We start from the raw sequence: 16092 nt of genomic DNA, 5'->3' as shown, positions 1-16092 counted from the left end.
AGGCAGAATTTGGATGGGGTGAGTGCAGAGGGGGGGGGAGGATGTCATAACTACCTATTTTTAGAAAGTATATTTTAAGACGTTTGGGGGAAGTAAAGTATTAAATCTTTGGATGTAACTGACAGAGATTAGGCTTTAAGGTGAAATAAAAAGGGAATCCTGGACCAGAGTAATTCACCAATTGTTTAGAAATAAAACCTACCGAATTCTTAAATAATGAATAACAAGTTCAATTTTTATATTCTTCCCGCAACCTGCCATATCATTAATAGTCAGAATTTATGTATTTGATTCACTGAATTTAATGTGTAATTGTGATCATTAGACTACTGATCTACTTCATTTGTATAAAATTATGATTGAGATATATATAAAGGAAAATAAAATTTCTTAAATGAAATGCTTTATTATGTAAAAACTTATAATATAAAAATATATAAATGTGAACTATTTTTGCAAATGCTCTTCTAACAACTCCAAACCCGACTCCAGCAACTGTACAATCCTTTCAAAACTTTTCTGCTTCTTCACCTTAACTTCCAATTTCCTCTCCTCTAACTCTAGCTTCCTCTCCTCAACCTGCAGCTTCCTTTCATCCACCTCTAGTTTTCGCCTCTCCAAATCCAGCCTCTTCTCCTCCACTCCAACAAAACTCGCCACCAGTTTCCTCCCTTGCCCACGTCTTGTTACGGCCTCTGCCTCTACTCCACCATAATCAGCTTCATCATCGACCTTAAATATAATATGAACATGCACACTCATTTCAAAATATGATTTTGCATAATTTTAATTCCCTCATTCATTATAATTTGGGTGAGAGGGAATTTTTTCAGTTCTATTGTTATTATTCTTCTGATTTTAGGTCGTGAAAGGGCCTCTCAACACATCATAGCCCTCAACTTGGTCTTAATAACAAATAAAATAATCCAACTCCATCATTTAAGGGGTATTTCATCATTAAAATATTGCATCAATTCTGTTAAATTCTAAATTTCATTCAACAATTACTTTGAGTCCTTTGCATGCATAAAATGTTCAATAAGAATTTAGCAACCTTATTTGCCACAGCATTACTGTTATTGGCGATATAGGTATTTTAAAATTTACCGATTCCCATTCGACAACTTGTAATCTCTTAGATGTTGGCATAGTAAAATCACAATATTAACCAATAGCTAAACAGTTCTTACCGGGTCTGGCACTTCGGTAACTTCTACCTCATCTCCTCGGTCAATTTCCTGTGAAAAAAAGCTTAAGTTAGGTTTTTTGAAGAAAATTATGCTGCTCTCTGTTAGGTACAGGTACATCGGCATCATTTGGAAAGTACAAGAAGTATATAAAAATTCTGCAATACTTGCCTCTTCCCTCGGAGGGGGTCCCGCCTCAACTAAATTGGCATCACCTTGGACACCCTCCGGAGTGAGGAAAAAAATTAACCTCTCCTCAAGAGGATTGAGTTCGGATGTCAATGGTGACCCCGACCCAGTTGCCGACCGATGGGCTTTGATCCTAATATATTTCTTCTTTATGTTGCATTTCCAGTCCTGCCATACCTATTACATAATAATAACAACTAAATGTAAGCAATATATTTTTCAATTATGCATGTAAATACATTAAATATCTAACTATAGTAAGATCATTCTAATAAGTATCGTACCTTCTGCCACTTGTGGGCGGGCCTCATTGGGCCATTCCCACAGGAATTCAATACCGTGGCCATCTCCTCCCACAGCTCATTGGCCCTAGCCCTTCCTGCAGGGCCCAACAACCGGCCCCTCGCGAGTCCTGGGTGCTGCTCCATGAATTGCAGCATTGCACCCAGTTGCTCATTTGAAGTTCTACATTCTCTGTAATATTCTTTTACGGAAATATAATTTAAAATGCCCTGGCTGGTGAATTGATCGTGAAAAGCTGTGGCACAAAAAAAAAAAACAAAAATAATGTTGTATCTATTTCAAGCGAATTTAAGACTATTTATTCCTTTCTTACAATTTACTTGTTTTCAACAATCACGTACAGCTATGCTCCTAATGGTTGTTAAATCATCCAGGCGGGATCGATGTGAAACCGCGACCTCTAGGTTGGCAGTCGGGGGCATTACCCCGGCGCCACCGAGGCCGTCAAACAATATTGGTATCAGAAGTAGACAAACGAGTAATTCGTAATTTTATCTAACACCATCCATTATTTAAGGAATGAATGGTGTAATAAATATAACTTCGGAAAATTAAAAATGGTGAAATTAAAATCAATTGGCGCACAAGGCGATGGAGGAATACGTTTAGATGCTTCTTATGGAATTAATTACTCAATGCAATCAGCGTTGAAGTTTACTTCCGAGCCACAGTTTTCACGTCCGTTCGCGCACTTGTTCTAAGTGAACCAACTAAATAAAATACTGATGCAAGTTCTCATTTCGTAAAATGCAAAAGTACCGAAAAAGACACCGCGACATTTAAAAAAAAATAAGCTCTGCCTAACTAAAAGTCTGCTGTTCCGAATGGAAGCAACTATCCAACAGAAATGAATGCGTTTAATATTGAGCAAAACAAGAATGCTTTGCAAGCGAAGTGAGGTTCTTTCAATAATATAAACTTAATTGGTCAATTGTCTCTAAAACCAATATTGTTAAGTTAGTTTCGCTATTCAAAACAACCGCAGGCACTCGCAACCTTACTGCGCATGAGCAGAAAGAAAACAATCGCGTAACGTATTCCCAATTCCAAGTAAATATGACAACGTCGTAACTTTCGATTGCTTGTTGACGTTGTTGACGATCGTCCATACACAATCGCACATACGGCTTACGTTCGAATACCGAGAACTCAATCGAGAGTGAACGGATCTCTAACGATCGAAAGGTAGCCAAGTTACACAATCGGCCCCCTGGGGGGTTGTGTTTGAATCGCTCGTAATAATTCCACTCACTCATCATCACGAGCGGTCCATTACGAGTGCTCACCAACACGAAGGGTAATTGGTGTGTTTGAAACTTTTCGTCTCGAAGTCGTATTGGAGCCTTCGTAATGAGATGGATCACGAGTGGTGGTTGTGGCAACGTTGTAATTTCCTTCATTTGTTTACGAATTCGTCAGTAGCGCGGCGTAAATTTAAGTAAACAAAGACGTAAACATGAAGGTAACCGCCGAGCAGAAATATATGCTTCTACAATTCATTGAAGGTATACTATATAGAATGAACCATGTATAAAATGATCCAGTTTAATCTGCCTTATAACATCATCCACTCATATATTGCAGGAAATGCAAATATAGCCAAGAATAACCTGACCAATACCTTCACGGCCAAAGATGCGATGAAGCTTTGGCAGGATGTAACTTGTAAGTTAAACGCATGCCTTGGTCCAGTGAAGACTTGGAAGGCTTGGCGAAAAGTAATTATTTAAGCTGAATATTAATGACACATAAGCCCATAATTCTTCCATATCTGGTCCATATTTTTCTATAAATGATTTTTTTATTTAAAAATTTTACAGAGTGCATAGCTTAAGTGAAACGTTAAAATAAATACTTACTCATCATTAGAAAAAGATGTAGCATTATGAATTTTGCTGATAAACTAAGTTTCCATAAATTATCATTTAAAAATCTCAGAACACTTTGTGTGATAATTCAATTTCTCTCAGTGTTGGCAAGATTTGAAATCTACGACAAAGGCCAAAGCAGCGGCTTATAGTCGAGAGGGCTGCCAGACTGGTGGTGGGGCCCCTCAACTTAATGAGCCAAATGATTTCATGAAGCGAGTGATAGCACTTATTGGAAAAAAATGCTACACATGGTCATGAGGATGTGCAGGAGTCCCCAATTATTTTTGGTATTGAGGTACTAAATCAGTGTAACAGACCACAAGTGAAGCTAAGATGAGATTATTGCCAAGTAGCATCATTGTAATAATCTTTTATTTCAGCAACAGAATCCACCATCTGATATCCATGAAGTTGAAACAAGTTGTAATTCTGTTGACTCATTTGATCATTACTGCTTTGACCAGACCCCATCAACTTCAAAATCTCCTTCCACATCTGCTAAGACTGTTATTCCCACTTCAAATCCCCCTTCCACATTAATTCAGACTCTCACTACTTCTCATTTTCCCTCAACCTCATTCACTTCCCCTTCAAGAGAATCTGCTATGCCATCCACAAAAGTTGTAACTAAACGGACTAGACCGACCACTCTGAAAAGTAAGTCATATAGTACCCCAAGAGGAAATGGCTACATAGCCTATGCGTGAGACTACAAAGTAGGTCTAGCCATTTGGCCTAACTTGTATAGTCACTTCCTCTTCAGATTTGTGAAATTAATAAACCAAAAGTGAATATAGCTCTAACCATCCAATTTAGTGCTCTATGAACTTTCTAGCTTATTGTTTTGAATTTCAAGTTATTCAGTATCTCTCAGTTATTCAGTCTCTCTATTGTTGTACTAATTTCACTTTCCATAACTTCACACTAATTATTTTTCTATGCCCCACACACATTCTAATAACCTTTAATTGTGCCTAGGACCGAAACTAATACTGGAAGAAAAGAGAAGTGAGAGAGATGCCCATTTTTTTAAAGCTCAGGATGAAATGCTTCAATTAAAAAAAGAAAAATTGGCATTACTGAAAAGAAAATTAGAAGAGGAGAAGGAATGGAGGGAGAAGGTTTTAGAGGTGAAGAAGATGAAAGTAGAAGAATTAAAGATGATTAGAATGTATTTAGAGAAAATAATAAAAGAATAGTTGGAAAGGTGGTTCTTATCAATAATTGCGTTCAAAAGCTGATCAAACTCTAAATTATTGTATTGGAAATTAATTATGAGGCATTAACATCCTGAATGACAATAATATTAAATTCAGTGAATCAATAATGTGGACCTTACTCCACTAAGAAATATTACAAAGAAAGTTTTATTTCTTACAACCTAGGGCGGTTTATACTGCACTGGGTCGAACCCCTACGTTTGAATGAATAAATCTTTCTGTGGAATATTATGCAGTGAAATAAGGTCCAAAGTATCGAAATTTTGTTCCACTAGACCTGAGTACTTGATATATATTGGGAAATATTTATGCAATAATATTGCTCAAATTGGTTGCATACTTCAAGCCCAATTCTGATTTCTTTTAATTAAATAAAGCAATGAAAACAAAAATTAACTGTTATTAAAAAAGTATATACCTCTTACTGAATCCTATTTGCTCAACGAATGAGTCATATTGTTTTCTAAAAGATGTTTACATAAATTCAATGCTGCATTAATCCATTTTAGGTAATCTTAAGAGTACCTACTCACATATGCTTCCATGTAAGTGCATCTGTTTCAGGGATCAGGTTTGTCACTATCATAGCTGAACATTAAATTTATATTATACAAGGTAGAAGTTACATAAAAAATAATAAACACACTCGTCTTGGCATTAAATTGTCTTTATTTTCAAAGTAAAGTGCTCATATTCACACATGAAATCTTTGATACACTGCAACTGAAGTAATGTGTTGTAAGGCGTTTGCATTCATCTCATAAATGTGAAGTTGAGAAAACGCATCATATTATAGAAACATTACATTGTGAATGTAATTATGAATTACTATTGAATTTTTAGTATTAACAACTATTATGGAAGGAAAAACCAATGATCATCGTTAATCACTTTAATAGAAGACAAATCATGCATGCAATCACCAAATTAATGAGTAATTCAATTACCATTGGCAGAAAGTAATCTCTTAACATGAACAACTAATTATGAGTTGCATACCATTATGGTCACACCAAGGGAAACCATATATTATAGAAAAAGAAGAACAAATGGTATTAGCTGAGGTAAAGCAAGAAAGAACATGCACAACACTTAAAAGACTTATTTTCATGCCTGCTCATTGTACAATAGCTAAGCCTTAGGAGGCTCAGGGTGAAGAGAACAAAAAAATCTTTCAAAGCACATTTGAGGTAATGGTAAACCTTCAAGTAGAACTAAGAAGTAATAATTTAAATTGTTGGTATTCCTAGAATTATGATATCTAGGGCAAGATGATGAACAGCTAAGGTTATTTGCGTCACAAGGTAAGGGCAGGGAGGTATGGGTGGAGTGAAACCTGGCGTCGATATTAACCTGCTCTTAACGAAAGGCACCAAATGGACCAAGGCTTAATTTCCCATCCAACAGACAGTGCTTCACTTGTAGTGTCCTCCTCAAGGCATTCAGGCTGGGATCAGGCAGTCTCTGAAATAATCTCTGCCACAGCCAGGATTTGAACCCGTACCAACTCGGTGGAAAGACAGCACTCTAGCCACCACATCAACCTGATCCCTCTCAGAACCATAAATACCTGGATTTAACCAGAGTATTTCCAATGGGAATTCTTTATCAACCAAAATACCCCTAAACCATATCATTTGGATTAGTATTTTAAATCTTAAGTATTAGTAGGGGGTGTACAGAGGTCTCACCCAAATTTGATTCAGGAACACTCCCATGAAGTTAATCTGAAAAAACAAGGATGCAAACAAAAGAACAGAACAAATTGCAACATTTATATTAAGAAATTGATCAGGAACAATAAAAAACAAAATTTAACTGAAATGTGTTAAAATAACTCTATCCCTAACTTGTCTCCCATGCCTAGCATTATTTAAAGGGATTTGGGGATCTATTAGTATATTGGGATCTTCTAATTCTAACTCTTCATCAGGCACTATATCTTCATATACTACGTTGTCTTCAATGCACATATTGTGAAGTGCTGCACAAGCATTCACAATTTTTCCAGCCTTATTTGGAGAAAAATAGAGGACACGGTGTTTTAGGAGACACCTCCACCTGCTCTTCATTAGCCCTATGCACCTCTCCACAGTGCTCCTAGCTCTTACAAATATTCTGTTATACCTTCCTTCTAGCGAATTCTGTGGGACATTACCAGCCACAGGTGTTAAGAGACACGGCTCAAGTGGATATCCACTATCCCCTGACAAAATAAAGGTTTACTATGAAATATCAAATACAACCTCTATTAAATAAGTATAAAAATAATAGATATTTGACCATTCATTAGTTTAAATAAGGGTTTCAAATATTAAGGATTTCAATGGCTAGGCAATAATAATGACAAGGATTTAAGAATTATGTTGATACATATATATACAGCATTCATCATAAAATATTACCAATAAGCCAGAAATTTGATCTTTCGTGCAGAGTCCTTAAATTCCTTCTTAATTCTGATTGTGCATATATAAACGCATCATTTGTACATCCAGGGTAACGTGCATTAATATTCAAAATTTTTAAATCAGCGTCACAAACCTAAATAAATAATACCAGAAATTAGGTTAATACTGGTCACTCAGGCTAAAGGGAGTGGTGATTTGTCTATCTGTTAATAACCCACTTAAATTTCACTTAAAGATTTGAATTTAAAAAGTCACACACTTAAAATTTGTGGCAGCATTACATTCACACTTTACATAATCATGGGATATCATGCATATTCTCTAAAAACACAGATAATTTGCAGTTTAAGTAAAACTTACATCAATTGTTAACTAAGGAGGATTACCCTAAATATCAATTACTCATATATTTATAAATATAAAATTTACTATACACAAGTAAACACTAAAATATTTTGAATATATTTATGATTACTTTCTATGCAGGAAGACCAGTTAGGCATGTCAATGTCAGAAGCTCTTTAAGCAACTTGTGACCACCAAAATACCACAGCAGGTAATATTAATTCAACAGATAATGGACTTTAAAGTAAATTTCTAAAAGGTAATTGACACTAACTGCTTCAGAATAAAATATTATGGCATCACAATCACTCACCACTTGCACATTGATCGAATGGTACCTCTTATAATTGAAATAATCCCTTTCTATAAAAACTGCATGATTTTTAGGAGGTGCCACTATGGCAATGTGCGTCCCATCTATCACCCCTATTGTTCCAGGAAAACCATACATCTCATAGAACCTGTGAAAACCAACCATTTAGGATATACATACTAGACTAAGAATGATAGTATTCAGTGTACTACATCCACTATTCGCGGATGTACATAGATTTTTAAATCAAGTTAGTTTATACCTCTGTCTGCGCCGTGACATAGCATGTGGACTAAGGTCCATGGATACTAGGCCGGCCCTTATTTTTCATAATTGCGAAAAGTTATGTTTTCCTGGTCTCAAAATGATCCAAATGGTATTTATATTCACGTATTAAAATTTGGTTACTTGAAAATAACGGCAACCCGTGCCCCAAGGGCCCTAAGTACTAAGGACCCTCAATTGAGTTTTTTGGGCCCGAAAAAGCGCTACTTCTATGTAAAACGTAAAAGTAAAGCCCTCATGGGCCTATTTTCTGTTTGTTTTAACCTATCTCTAAGCGTTTAGGAGATATTGTCCGTCGTAATGCAATCCCCCCCCTAGGGCGCAACCCCGCACCGCGGCACCGCTGAGGTATGTCCCGCACCACTTACTAGAGACTTCCCCTCAACCCCCTCCCCTCCCTCGGCAAAGACTTTGCTCCTGATGTCAAGATCTAGCCTCTGAAGAAATGTGCTTACTTTAGAAAGAATTTAATTGCCATAACAATACTTCCAATCCAAGAGATCAATTTATTTTCGCTCTGTCCATGAATTTCGGTACATTAACCAAAATAAAATTGAATTTCATTGTATTTATAATTTTTCACTGACATCCCATATTTGGCAATTAAAGTGCCTTTCCGCACGTAAGGGTTGTATTGCGATGAAAAGTCACACTTATTGTTAGTAATATTTTGAAAGCTCTCTTCCTTCAACGTGACTGCCTAAAAATCTTGAATTAGTTTCACTCCTCTCGCTGCACAATCATTTCCCACTTAATGACCCCGAATAATTTGCAAATCGTTCTTGTAAGTTCATCACATTCTCGCATGTTCACATCAAAGAATGCAATACATATTTACAATACATTAAATAGCTTTCTCGAATTAGAGGTGACAAAATTTGGTATAGATACCTTAGTCATGTATTTACGTTTATAGACTGCCTTCTTCGGTGGATCATATTTTCCTACACAAGACCACATACGGCGTATCACGTTTTTTTCACACCTAGAAATGGATCCGTCAAAGAATGACAGGCATACCAACTCCTCACTCATGTACCACAAGTGGTTTGAAAACCTCTTTTGTGCTGCTTTCGCTATGTCCAGGTTAACACCTTCGTAATTAACAAGTCTTTGTAGGAACTGTGGGTCACTGGTGGGAGCTAATGCAAACAAAAGGAGCGGAGAACCACATCTTTTCATTTCTTCTTGAATGTATTGACATCTATTCAACCAATAACTGCATTTCGTTCTCCTCTTTATTTTCGTAAGAACTTTATTTCTTCAGCCCAAGCACATTTATCCGAGAGATTAACTGCACTTTCCTCCTCGCGCGTCAAAAATGCAATGGTACCGCTCCTTGCAATGTCAAGCAAATCATCAAGTTTTGTTACGAAAGATTGATAGAGAAAACACACAGTACTTCTCTCACTGTCGGTAAATTTAAGCCGAGTATTTCTTCACTTTCTTTTCCAACCAGTTCAATGCCTGGATTTAGTCTTGATTACATGCCTTTCCTTGTTGGTCTATTCTTAAATTGAACGTCACGTTCATGATAAAGTATTTATTTCACCACTTTTCTCCTTACATCCTAAAAAACTTAGCACTTCCTATCCTTTGCACACTATACACAAGAACTATCTCTATCTATCCACAGTGATCTACATCCGTGAACTGACTGCCTCGTTTCTTCTTCCTTGAATATTTCTATTTACTGTTGGACCCCTGAAAGCCCTGCTCATTCCCTTCATTCCTTTATAATTCATAGACACATTTGTAACACATGCTTATAATATTTTGTACATAAAAAGCACTTTGAAACAAAGCCTGCTGGAATAGTTCACGGCCGTATGGCGGCAAAAATCAACGTTTAAGGGGTCGGTACCCAGTACATAGGACGGCATTGAAGGGTTAAAATTGACATTATAGGCTTTAACAACATTAATCATGACACAAGAGGAACAACCAATTCAATACTGTACCACTAGCATGTAAATCTTGTCATCAGGAGCAAAGTCTTTGCCGAGGGAGGGGAGGGGGTTGAGGGGAAGTCTCTAGTAAGTGGTGCGGGACATACCTCAGCGGTGCCGCGGTGCGGAGTGGCGCCCTAGGGGGGGGATTGCATTACGACGGACAATATCTCCTAAACGCTTAGAGATAGGTTAAAACAAACAGAAAATCGGCCCATAAGGGCTTTACTTTTACGTTTTACATAGAAGTAGCGCTTTTTAGGGCCCAAAAAACTCAATTGAGGGTCCTTAGTACTTAGGGCCCTTGGGGCACGGGTTGCCGTTATTTTTAAGTAACCAAATTTTAATACGTGAATATAAATACCATTTGGATCATTTTGAGACCAGGAAAACATAACTTTTCGCAATTATGAAAAATAAGGGCCGGCCTAATGGATACCCAACGTTGAATAAGATTGGTATTCAAGGCATTTGTGACCTCTTCCACACACCGGCACACACAGCTTCTCTCCATGTTCGTGTAAACATCCTCTGCTATATTTGAGAGGTATGGTCCTCCACCATAAAATCTAAGAGTAGCCAAAACCTGTGATGAAATTTGAGTTAGTATTTACGAGTAGCGATTAAGGCAAATCTGAGCATTTATCGACACACAAGCGTTACATGAGCGTATGAAAAATCTCCTCAATGTATTTTCACGCTTATCTACTAGGATATTCTAAGTTAGATATAATTTAATGTGCAATGAAACCTATATAACACAATATAATACTAGATACCAGTGTACTAGGAATTAATAACACAGTAAAACTATAGTAATGAAATTCCCGTCTAAAGAAACTAATTGTCGAGGATATTATTAACAAACTATTGATATAATATGAAAGATCAAAGTCAAACTTGAAAGTATTAAATGAACTTATCCTTAAAGAACGAAATATGGTAACGGAAAGATAAAACCACAGTAGAAACACTTTTAAACGAATGATTTACATCCACATATCCACGCCAATTCATTCACTGCGGGATTGAACTAGAGAAAACAATGAGTGAACGTATTTACATCGCATACGCCTCTATACGCATTGCGTACGACAGTATCTGTTTTGGGGGCAAATTTAAATACACCAATTTAAAATCATTGTTATGATGACAAAATCTCGCTTTTAAAAGTTCCTCATTCTTCTTATCTTTATGAAACACAATATTTTTTGTTGTTTCTTCAACTTTCGCACTCCAATTTAGTGAGCAGCGAAGTGTTCTAAATTTATAAAGACTGCGAAGGTAGAACTAATGTACGAAAGAAAGAAATCTTTGCGCTTAAGATGTTATGTAATGTTGGATCACAAGCAAAAATCAGTGTAAACTGTCAATGAATGAAAATAATGAATACTTTTATAGATACAGTTACAATGCATACTTACTTTGGTCACAGTGCTTATAGCCGATGACCGTGAAGGCTCGGCGATGTAAGGCTCCAATTCCTCGACCAGTTTTTTGGTCCTCTCTTTACTTAGGCGATAAATGCTTATGAATTCCTTCTCGCTCAATTCGAAAGCATCTTTTCTTTTCCGGAATTTTCGTCGAGTCCTCTCCGCAATTAACTCATCATCTTCAAAATTTTCATGTGCGTACATTAGCATCATGAAGTCTGCCATGTTGTTTACTTAGTATCCATCGTAGTCAATCCTTCGTAATCATCTCGACCGATAGCTACCGTGTCAGATAATTACGAAGGGTTTTTACGAGTGAAATTTTTACGAGTGATTCAAACACACCAAAATTCCGAATCGCTCGTAATTGTACCACGTGACTCCTTGGTTACGTGCTCGGAATAATTACGAGCGATTCAAACACAACCCCCCTGGGGGGGTGTGCTCGAAATCTTGCGGAATAATTCCGCTCGGTCTTCATTCCGCACTGTTGATTCCGACAGGTTAGCAACGCGACCGGAATTTGGTGTGCTTGAAAATTTTTATTCCGGCGACGAAATGAGCCTTCGCGATGAAATGAGATTCCGTTGAATGGATATGGCAACACTGCACATAATGCGCATTCATCACGTCTTATTTTTCTAACTGCCTTAAATAACTAGTGTAAACAAATTCAGTTGCATTTGTCACGGATATTATTATTGGCATTTGTACTTGGTGAGAGTCGCAGGTGTTGAAGAAGTAAGTTTTTACGAAGGGGAAGTGCGAGGTTGGTGTGAATTTAAGCTTCATTCGTATAAATAAACTAGTTTGCCATAGAGAAAACCTTTCTTCAAAATACTGTGGCATGTTTTTAGCCATCATTTAAGTACAATTCTGGCAAGTCGATTGCCTGTAATTGCATTGTCCAGTATGTTTTGAATATTAATCAAATAACTATGAAGTGACTACAGTTCTTTGCTCAATGATTACACTACGTTGCGAGAAATTTATGACATGCGACTAGCTTTCCATAAAAGTTTGGAGAAATGTGATACTGTAACTTTCTAATTCCTCGTTTTAAGTATCAGTTGGTGAGTTTATATAGTAGTAGATATAAGGAAGGTTTCAGGAATATTGTCTGGTTATAAGAGTCTCCTGGTGAAGATTAACCTTAAGATAGATTAATAGTTGCGAGTTATTTTGTTCATTAATCGCTTCCGATTGACAGTATCTTAAGATCATGATAGCGTGGACATCAATTGATTTAGCGTACCTGGTTAAAGGAATGCTCGCCACTAAATACGTCAAAGATTTATTGCGTGTGGAGGCATAAAATACTTCTAAATATTATGTATCATTAAATAAATTGTGCATAATAATGAAATAAATTTGATTAAATAAGTGCATGGTAACATTTGATTCAAACTGTTCTTCAGATTTACTGGTAAGCTTCTCTCTCCTTCGCCTCGGATGTAGATCTTTCAATAGCTTACACATTTTATTGATAAAATTTCAACTAATATCATCTTCCTATGTGTAGGTGAAATACTTACAAAAATCATGAAATTGACTACGGAGCAGAAGAGAATACTCCTAGAATTTGTGGAAGGTACACCTATCAGCGATTGTAAATAAGAAAAAAATGTTAAATTTTCCCCTAATATTTAATATGATTGTAGGAAATGATGCTATAGCAAAGAATAGACTGAACATTAAATTCACCGCGGAAGACTCCAAAGCTATGTGGATGGACATAACCGAAAAGCTAAATGCATGTAATGGACCAAAAAAAAATTGGAAAGGTTGGAGGAAAGTAAGGAAATACTATATACATAACATTTCTAATTTCGGGAATGTGAATAGATTGTTGGTACTTAAAATTCATTGGTAAATTATTGAGAAGTATTGTGTTAAGCTGTAGATTAGATATATGTAATATGACAAGGATATAAATGGAAAGAAAAACAGTGTTTTCAGCATGGAAAAATCTTTATAACCATTTCATAATGTTCACAGAGCTGGTCGGATATAAAAACATTTACTAAAGCAAAGGCAGCTGCCTATATGAAAGAGGGTAGGAAGTCTGGGATAGGGAGCCCCAAGGAACCAGAGCCGAATTCTTTCCATAAAAGAGTAATAGCCCTAATTGGACATAATGCCATTAGCGGCCACAGTGATATTCAGGAATCACCCATAATAGGAGCTTATGAGGTAAAAATGATGGTGAATCAATAATTATTGCTCATTAAAATTTTTTAAAAAATGTAACATCAATAATTTACCTTAATTTCATTAAGTCACAGGAAACTCCAATGCAGGTGTCAATAACCACAGACTCCCAAACGAATGTGCAAATGCCCAACAATCCAGGATCATCCAATACTATTGCAGAACCTTACTTACAACCATTGCCATCCACTTCCTTTACCCAACATAGAAAACACCCATTGCCACCCACATCTGCCAGCCATTCGCACTCACAGCCAACACCCCCTTCCTCTCTCATGCAATCCTCTTTTGAGTCTGAATTTCGCATTTCTGCCTCTATCCCAAACTTGCAGCCAATACCATGCACCTCTACCACCAACTTTCATGCACACACTATGCCATCCTCCTCTGTCATAGAAAACAAGGCTTGTTCCATACCCTCTCTGCAACCAATTTTACAGCCAGCTCCCACAACTGTAAACCCAACCGGCCAACAGATGACCTCTGATACCCAAAATGTCAATAGAGGTACCATATCCCACACATCCACTAGAAAAAGTAAGTACTGAGCTAATTACCTAATGCAAATACACCGCCATTAACATGATAAGTAGGTAAAAACTTTCTTACTGAATCAACTTACTTACTTTAGTCAACTGAATCGCATAGCGTTACTTATTAAAGTATGTGCATAAAAAAATTTAAGTCATGAATGGGTTCATATCATAAAGTAATTTGATTTTAAACACCAGTTGATAGAAATACCTTGCAAGATTTTGAAAAAGTTTTTCTTTTGTGCAGAAACTGGACAAACTTCACAAGAAATGAGAGTAAAAGAAAGGGATGAGTCATTTTTGGAAATGCAGCAACAGGTGCTAAAATTAAAGGAAAAAAAATAATGATATTGGAAAGAAACCTGGAGGCAAAGGAGGCTATGAGGAAGGAGATGATGAAGATAGAGAAGGAAAAATTGAAAATTAAGAAAAGAAAACTCAATGAATTAATTTTAATCCGGAAATGCCTCCAGAAAAATAATAGAACATAAGAGAAACATATTTTATCAATTCTTTTAAATAGTCAATTAAACAGTCTTTATTTAAAATGAAATAAAGTATTTATTTTTAAGGTGGTTATTCAGTCCACTCAACAGGAAATATAAAAGTTTAGCAATGGCTGCAGACTTAAAAGTTATTTGGTGCTAATATTCTTTCAGATTAATTCATTAAGAGATATAGGGACCGCCAATAACTAATGCATTTAAATACCCTTTTATGCTGCTGAATTAATGCCATAAATTCTATAACACATCAAATACATACCAATAACTAGTAATTTTTTGTGAAATAATAAACAAACATTTTTTAGAACTGTTTATTCAAAATTCTGAAACTTCAAAAAACTTCATCCTGAAAAACTGAAAAACTTCATCCATGTTTTATACACATTTGCAATGGCATAAGATTTCCATTTTTAATTTTAGTTGATAAGGCAACTTAAGAGGTAAGTTTAGCAATACATGCCATTACAATTTCCACCAACTTAATTATTGCTCTGCACAAGCCAACTCATGAGGAATCATCAATAAATCAAGGAAACGACTTGCCCCAAAAACTTCAATATTCTATAAAACCAACATGCTTCATTTTTATAATGGTCTTGCCTTCTGATCACCATGTCACATTTTTGATAGAATGAGCCAACTAAGTACAAAAAAGTATGCCAAAAGAAGGTTTTGGCAAAAAATTTCTGACTATGAATCTAGATACTAGCAGACATAAAACACCTTTGAATGATATTTCATTGGCTGTTAAGTTCATAAGTATCTGTGAATGAGTAACATCCAAATTCATTCTATTTTGCAAACAAAATTATCTCAGTTTTCAATGAAACAGCTTTTTATAGCCCAGGGTTGGTTCTGATGTCAGAGCAAGTCCAATTCATTTTATTGTCAACTTAATGTGGAATGAATGCTGTCTCATTAGAGTCACCTGTTAAGAAGTTTTCTAACATATGAGGCTTTCCGAGTGCAGGTAGCTACACTTGGTTATGAGACTAGGACTAAACCTTTACACTTACAAGGCCCTAAAGTATTATTAGAATCATTATAAAACATTATCTGCCATGACAATAAATTACTCACTATGTGCTAAAATAAATGGCAGTTGGAATGACTTGGAGGGGAGGTAGCTTCAGCTTAGTCATATGAGTTCTTCATGACCTTGAATCAATTTGCCAAGCATAATTATATAGTTTCTGCCACATGCAGACACTTACATCTACAAACTACCCCACAAGCATAAGTAGGAGTGTGTTAGGACACCAACCACCACAAAAAGAAAATGGAGTACAAAATAAAAAAGAAGAAATAAGGGGTTAAGGGGTATACGAGTTTCTAC

General features: G+C 36.2%; 3 protein-coding genes and 1 long non-coding RNA gene across 7 annotated transcripts; 2 read left to right on the top strand and 2 right to left on the bottom strand.

The window, feature by feature from the left end:
* Positions 1-447: 447 nt before the first annotated feature.
* On the bottom strand, positions 448-1911 carry LOC124167617 (myb/SANT-like DNA-binding domain-containing protein 4). The gene is made up of 4 exons (XM_046545598.1): positions 1661-1911; positions 1359-1553; positions 1191-1238; positions 448-732 (listed from the first exon to the last, which is right to left on the bottom strand). The coding sequence occupies exons 1-4, from the start codon at positions 1814-1816 to the stop codon at positions 448-450; spliced, it is 684 nt and encodes a 227-aa protein (XP_046401554.1). The 5' UTR covers positions 1817-1911.
* Positions 1912-2779: 868 nt separating this feature from the next.
* Positions 2780-3808, top strand: LOC124167616. Its single transcript, XM_046545597.1, has 3 exons — positions 2780-3184; positions 3264-3397; positions 3650-3808. The coding sequence occupies exons 1-3, from the start codon at positions 3136-3138 to the stop codon at positions 3806-3808; spliced, it is 342 nt and encodes a 113-aa protein (XP_046401553.1). The 5' UTR covers positions 2780-3135.
* A 1615-nt stretch (positions 3809-5423) lies between these two features.
* On the bottom strand, positions 5424-8148 carry LOC124167916. Its single transcript, XR_006866792.1, has 2 exons — positions 8102-8148; positions 5424-7987 (listed from the first exon to the last, which is right to left on the bottom strand). It is a non-coding gene; the product is annotated as an uncharacterized LOC124167916 (long non-coding RNA).
* Positions 8149-11896: 3748 nt separating this feature from the next.
* On the top strand, positions 11897-15392 carry LOC124168254 (uncharacterized protein PB18E9.04c-like). 4 transcript variants are annotated; one of them, XM_046546392.1, is made up of 6 exons: positions 11897-12247; positions 13029-13097; positions 13168-13301; positions 13505-13699; positions 13786-14254; positions 14498-15392. In XM_046546392.1, the coding sequence occupies exons 2-6, from the start codon at positions 13049-13051 to the stop codon at positions 14593-14595; spliced, it is 945 nt and encodes a 314-aa protein (XP_046402348.1). In that variant the 5' UTR covers positions 11897-12247; positions 13029-13048; the 3' UTR covers positions 14596-15392. The 4 variants fall into 4 exon arrangements, with proteins under 4 accessions (XP_046402348.1, XP_046402347.1, XP_046402349.1 ...); XM_046546391.1 differs by having other exon boundaries at positions 11897-12275; XM_046546393.1 differs by having other exon boundaries at positions 11899-12275; positions 13792-14254.
* Positions 15393-16092: the final 700 nt, after the last annotated feature.

The sequence above is a fragment of the Ischnura elegans genome, chromosome 11 (genome assembly GCF_921293095.1).
Source record: "Ischnura elegans chromosome 11, ioIscEleg1.1, whole genome shotgun sequence".
NCBI classification, from domain to species: domain Eukaryota; kingdom Metazoa; phylum Arthropoda; class Insecta; order Odonata; family Coenagrionidae; genus Ischnura; species Ischnura elegans.
The sequence above is the reverse complement of the archived record's forward strand: the minus strand, read 5'-3'. Positions and strand labels throughout refer to the sequence as shown.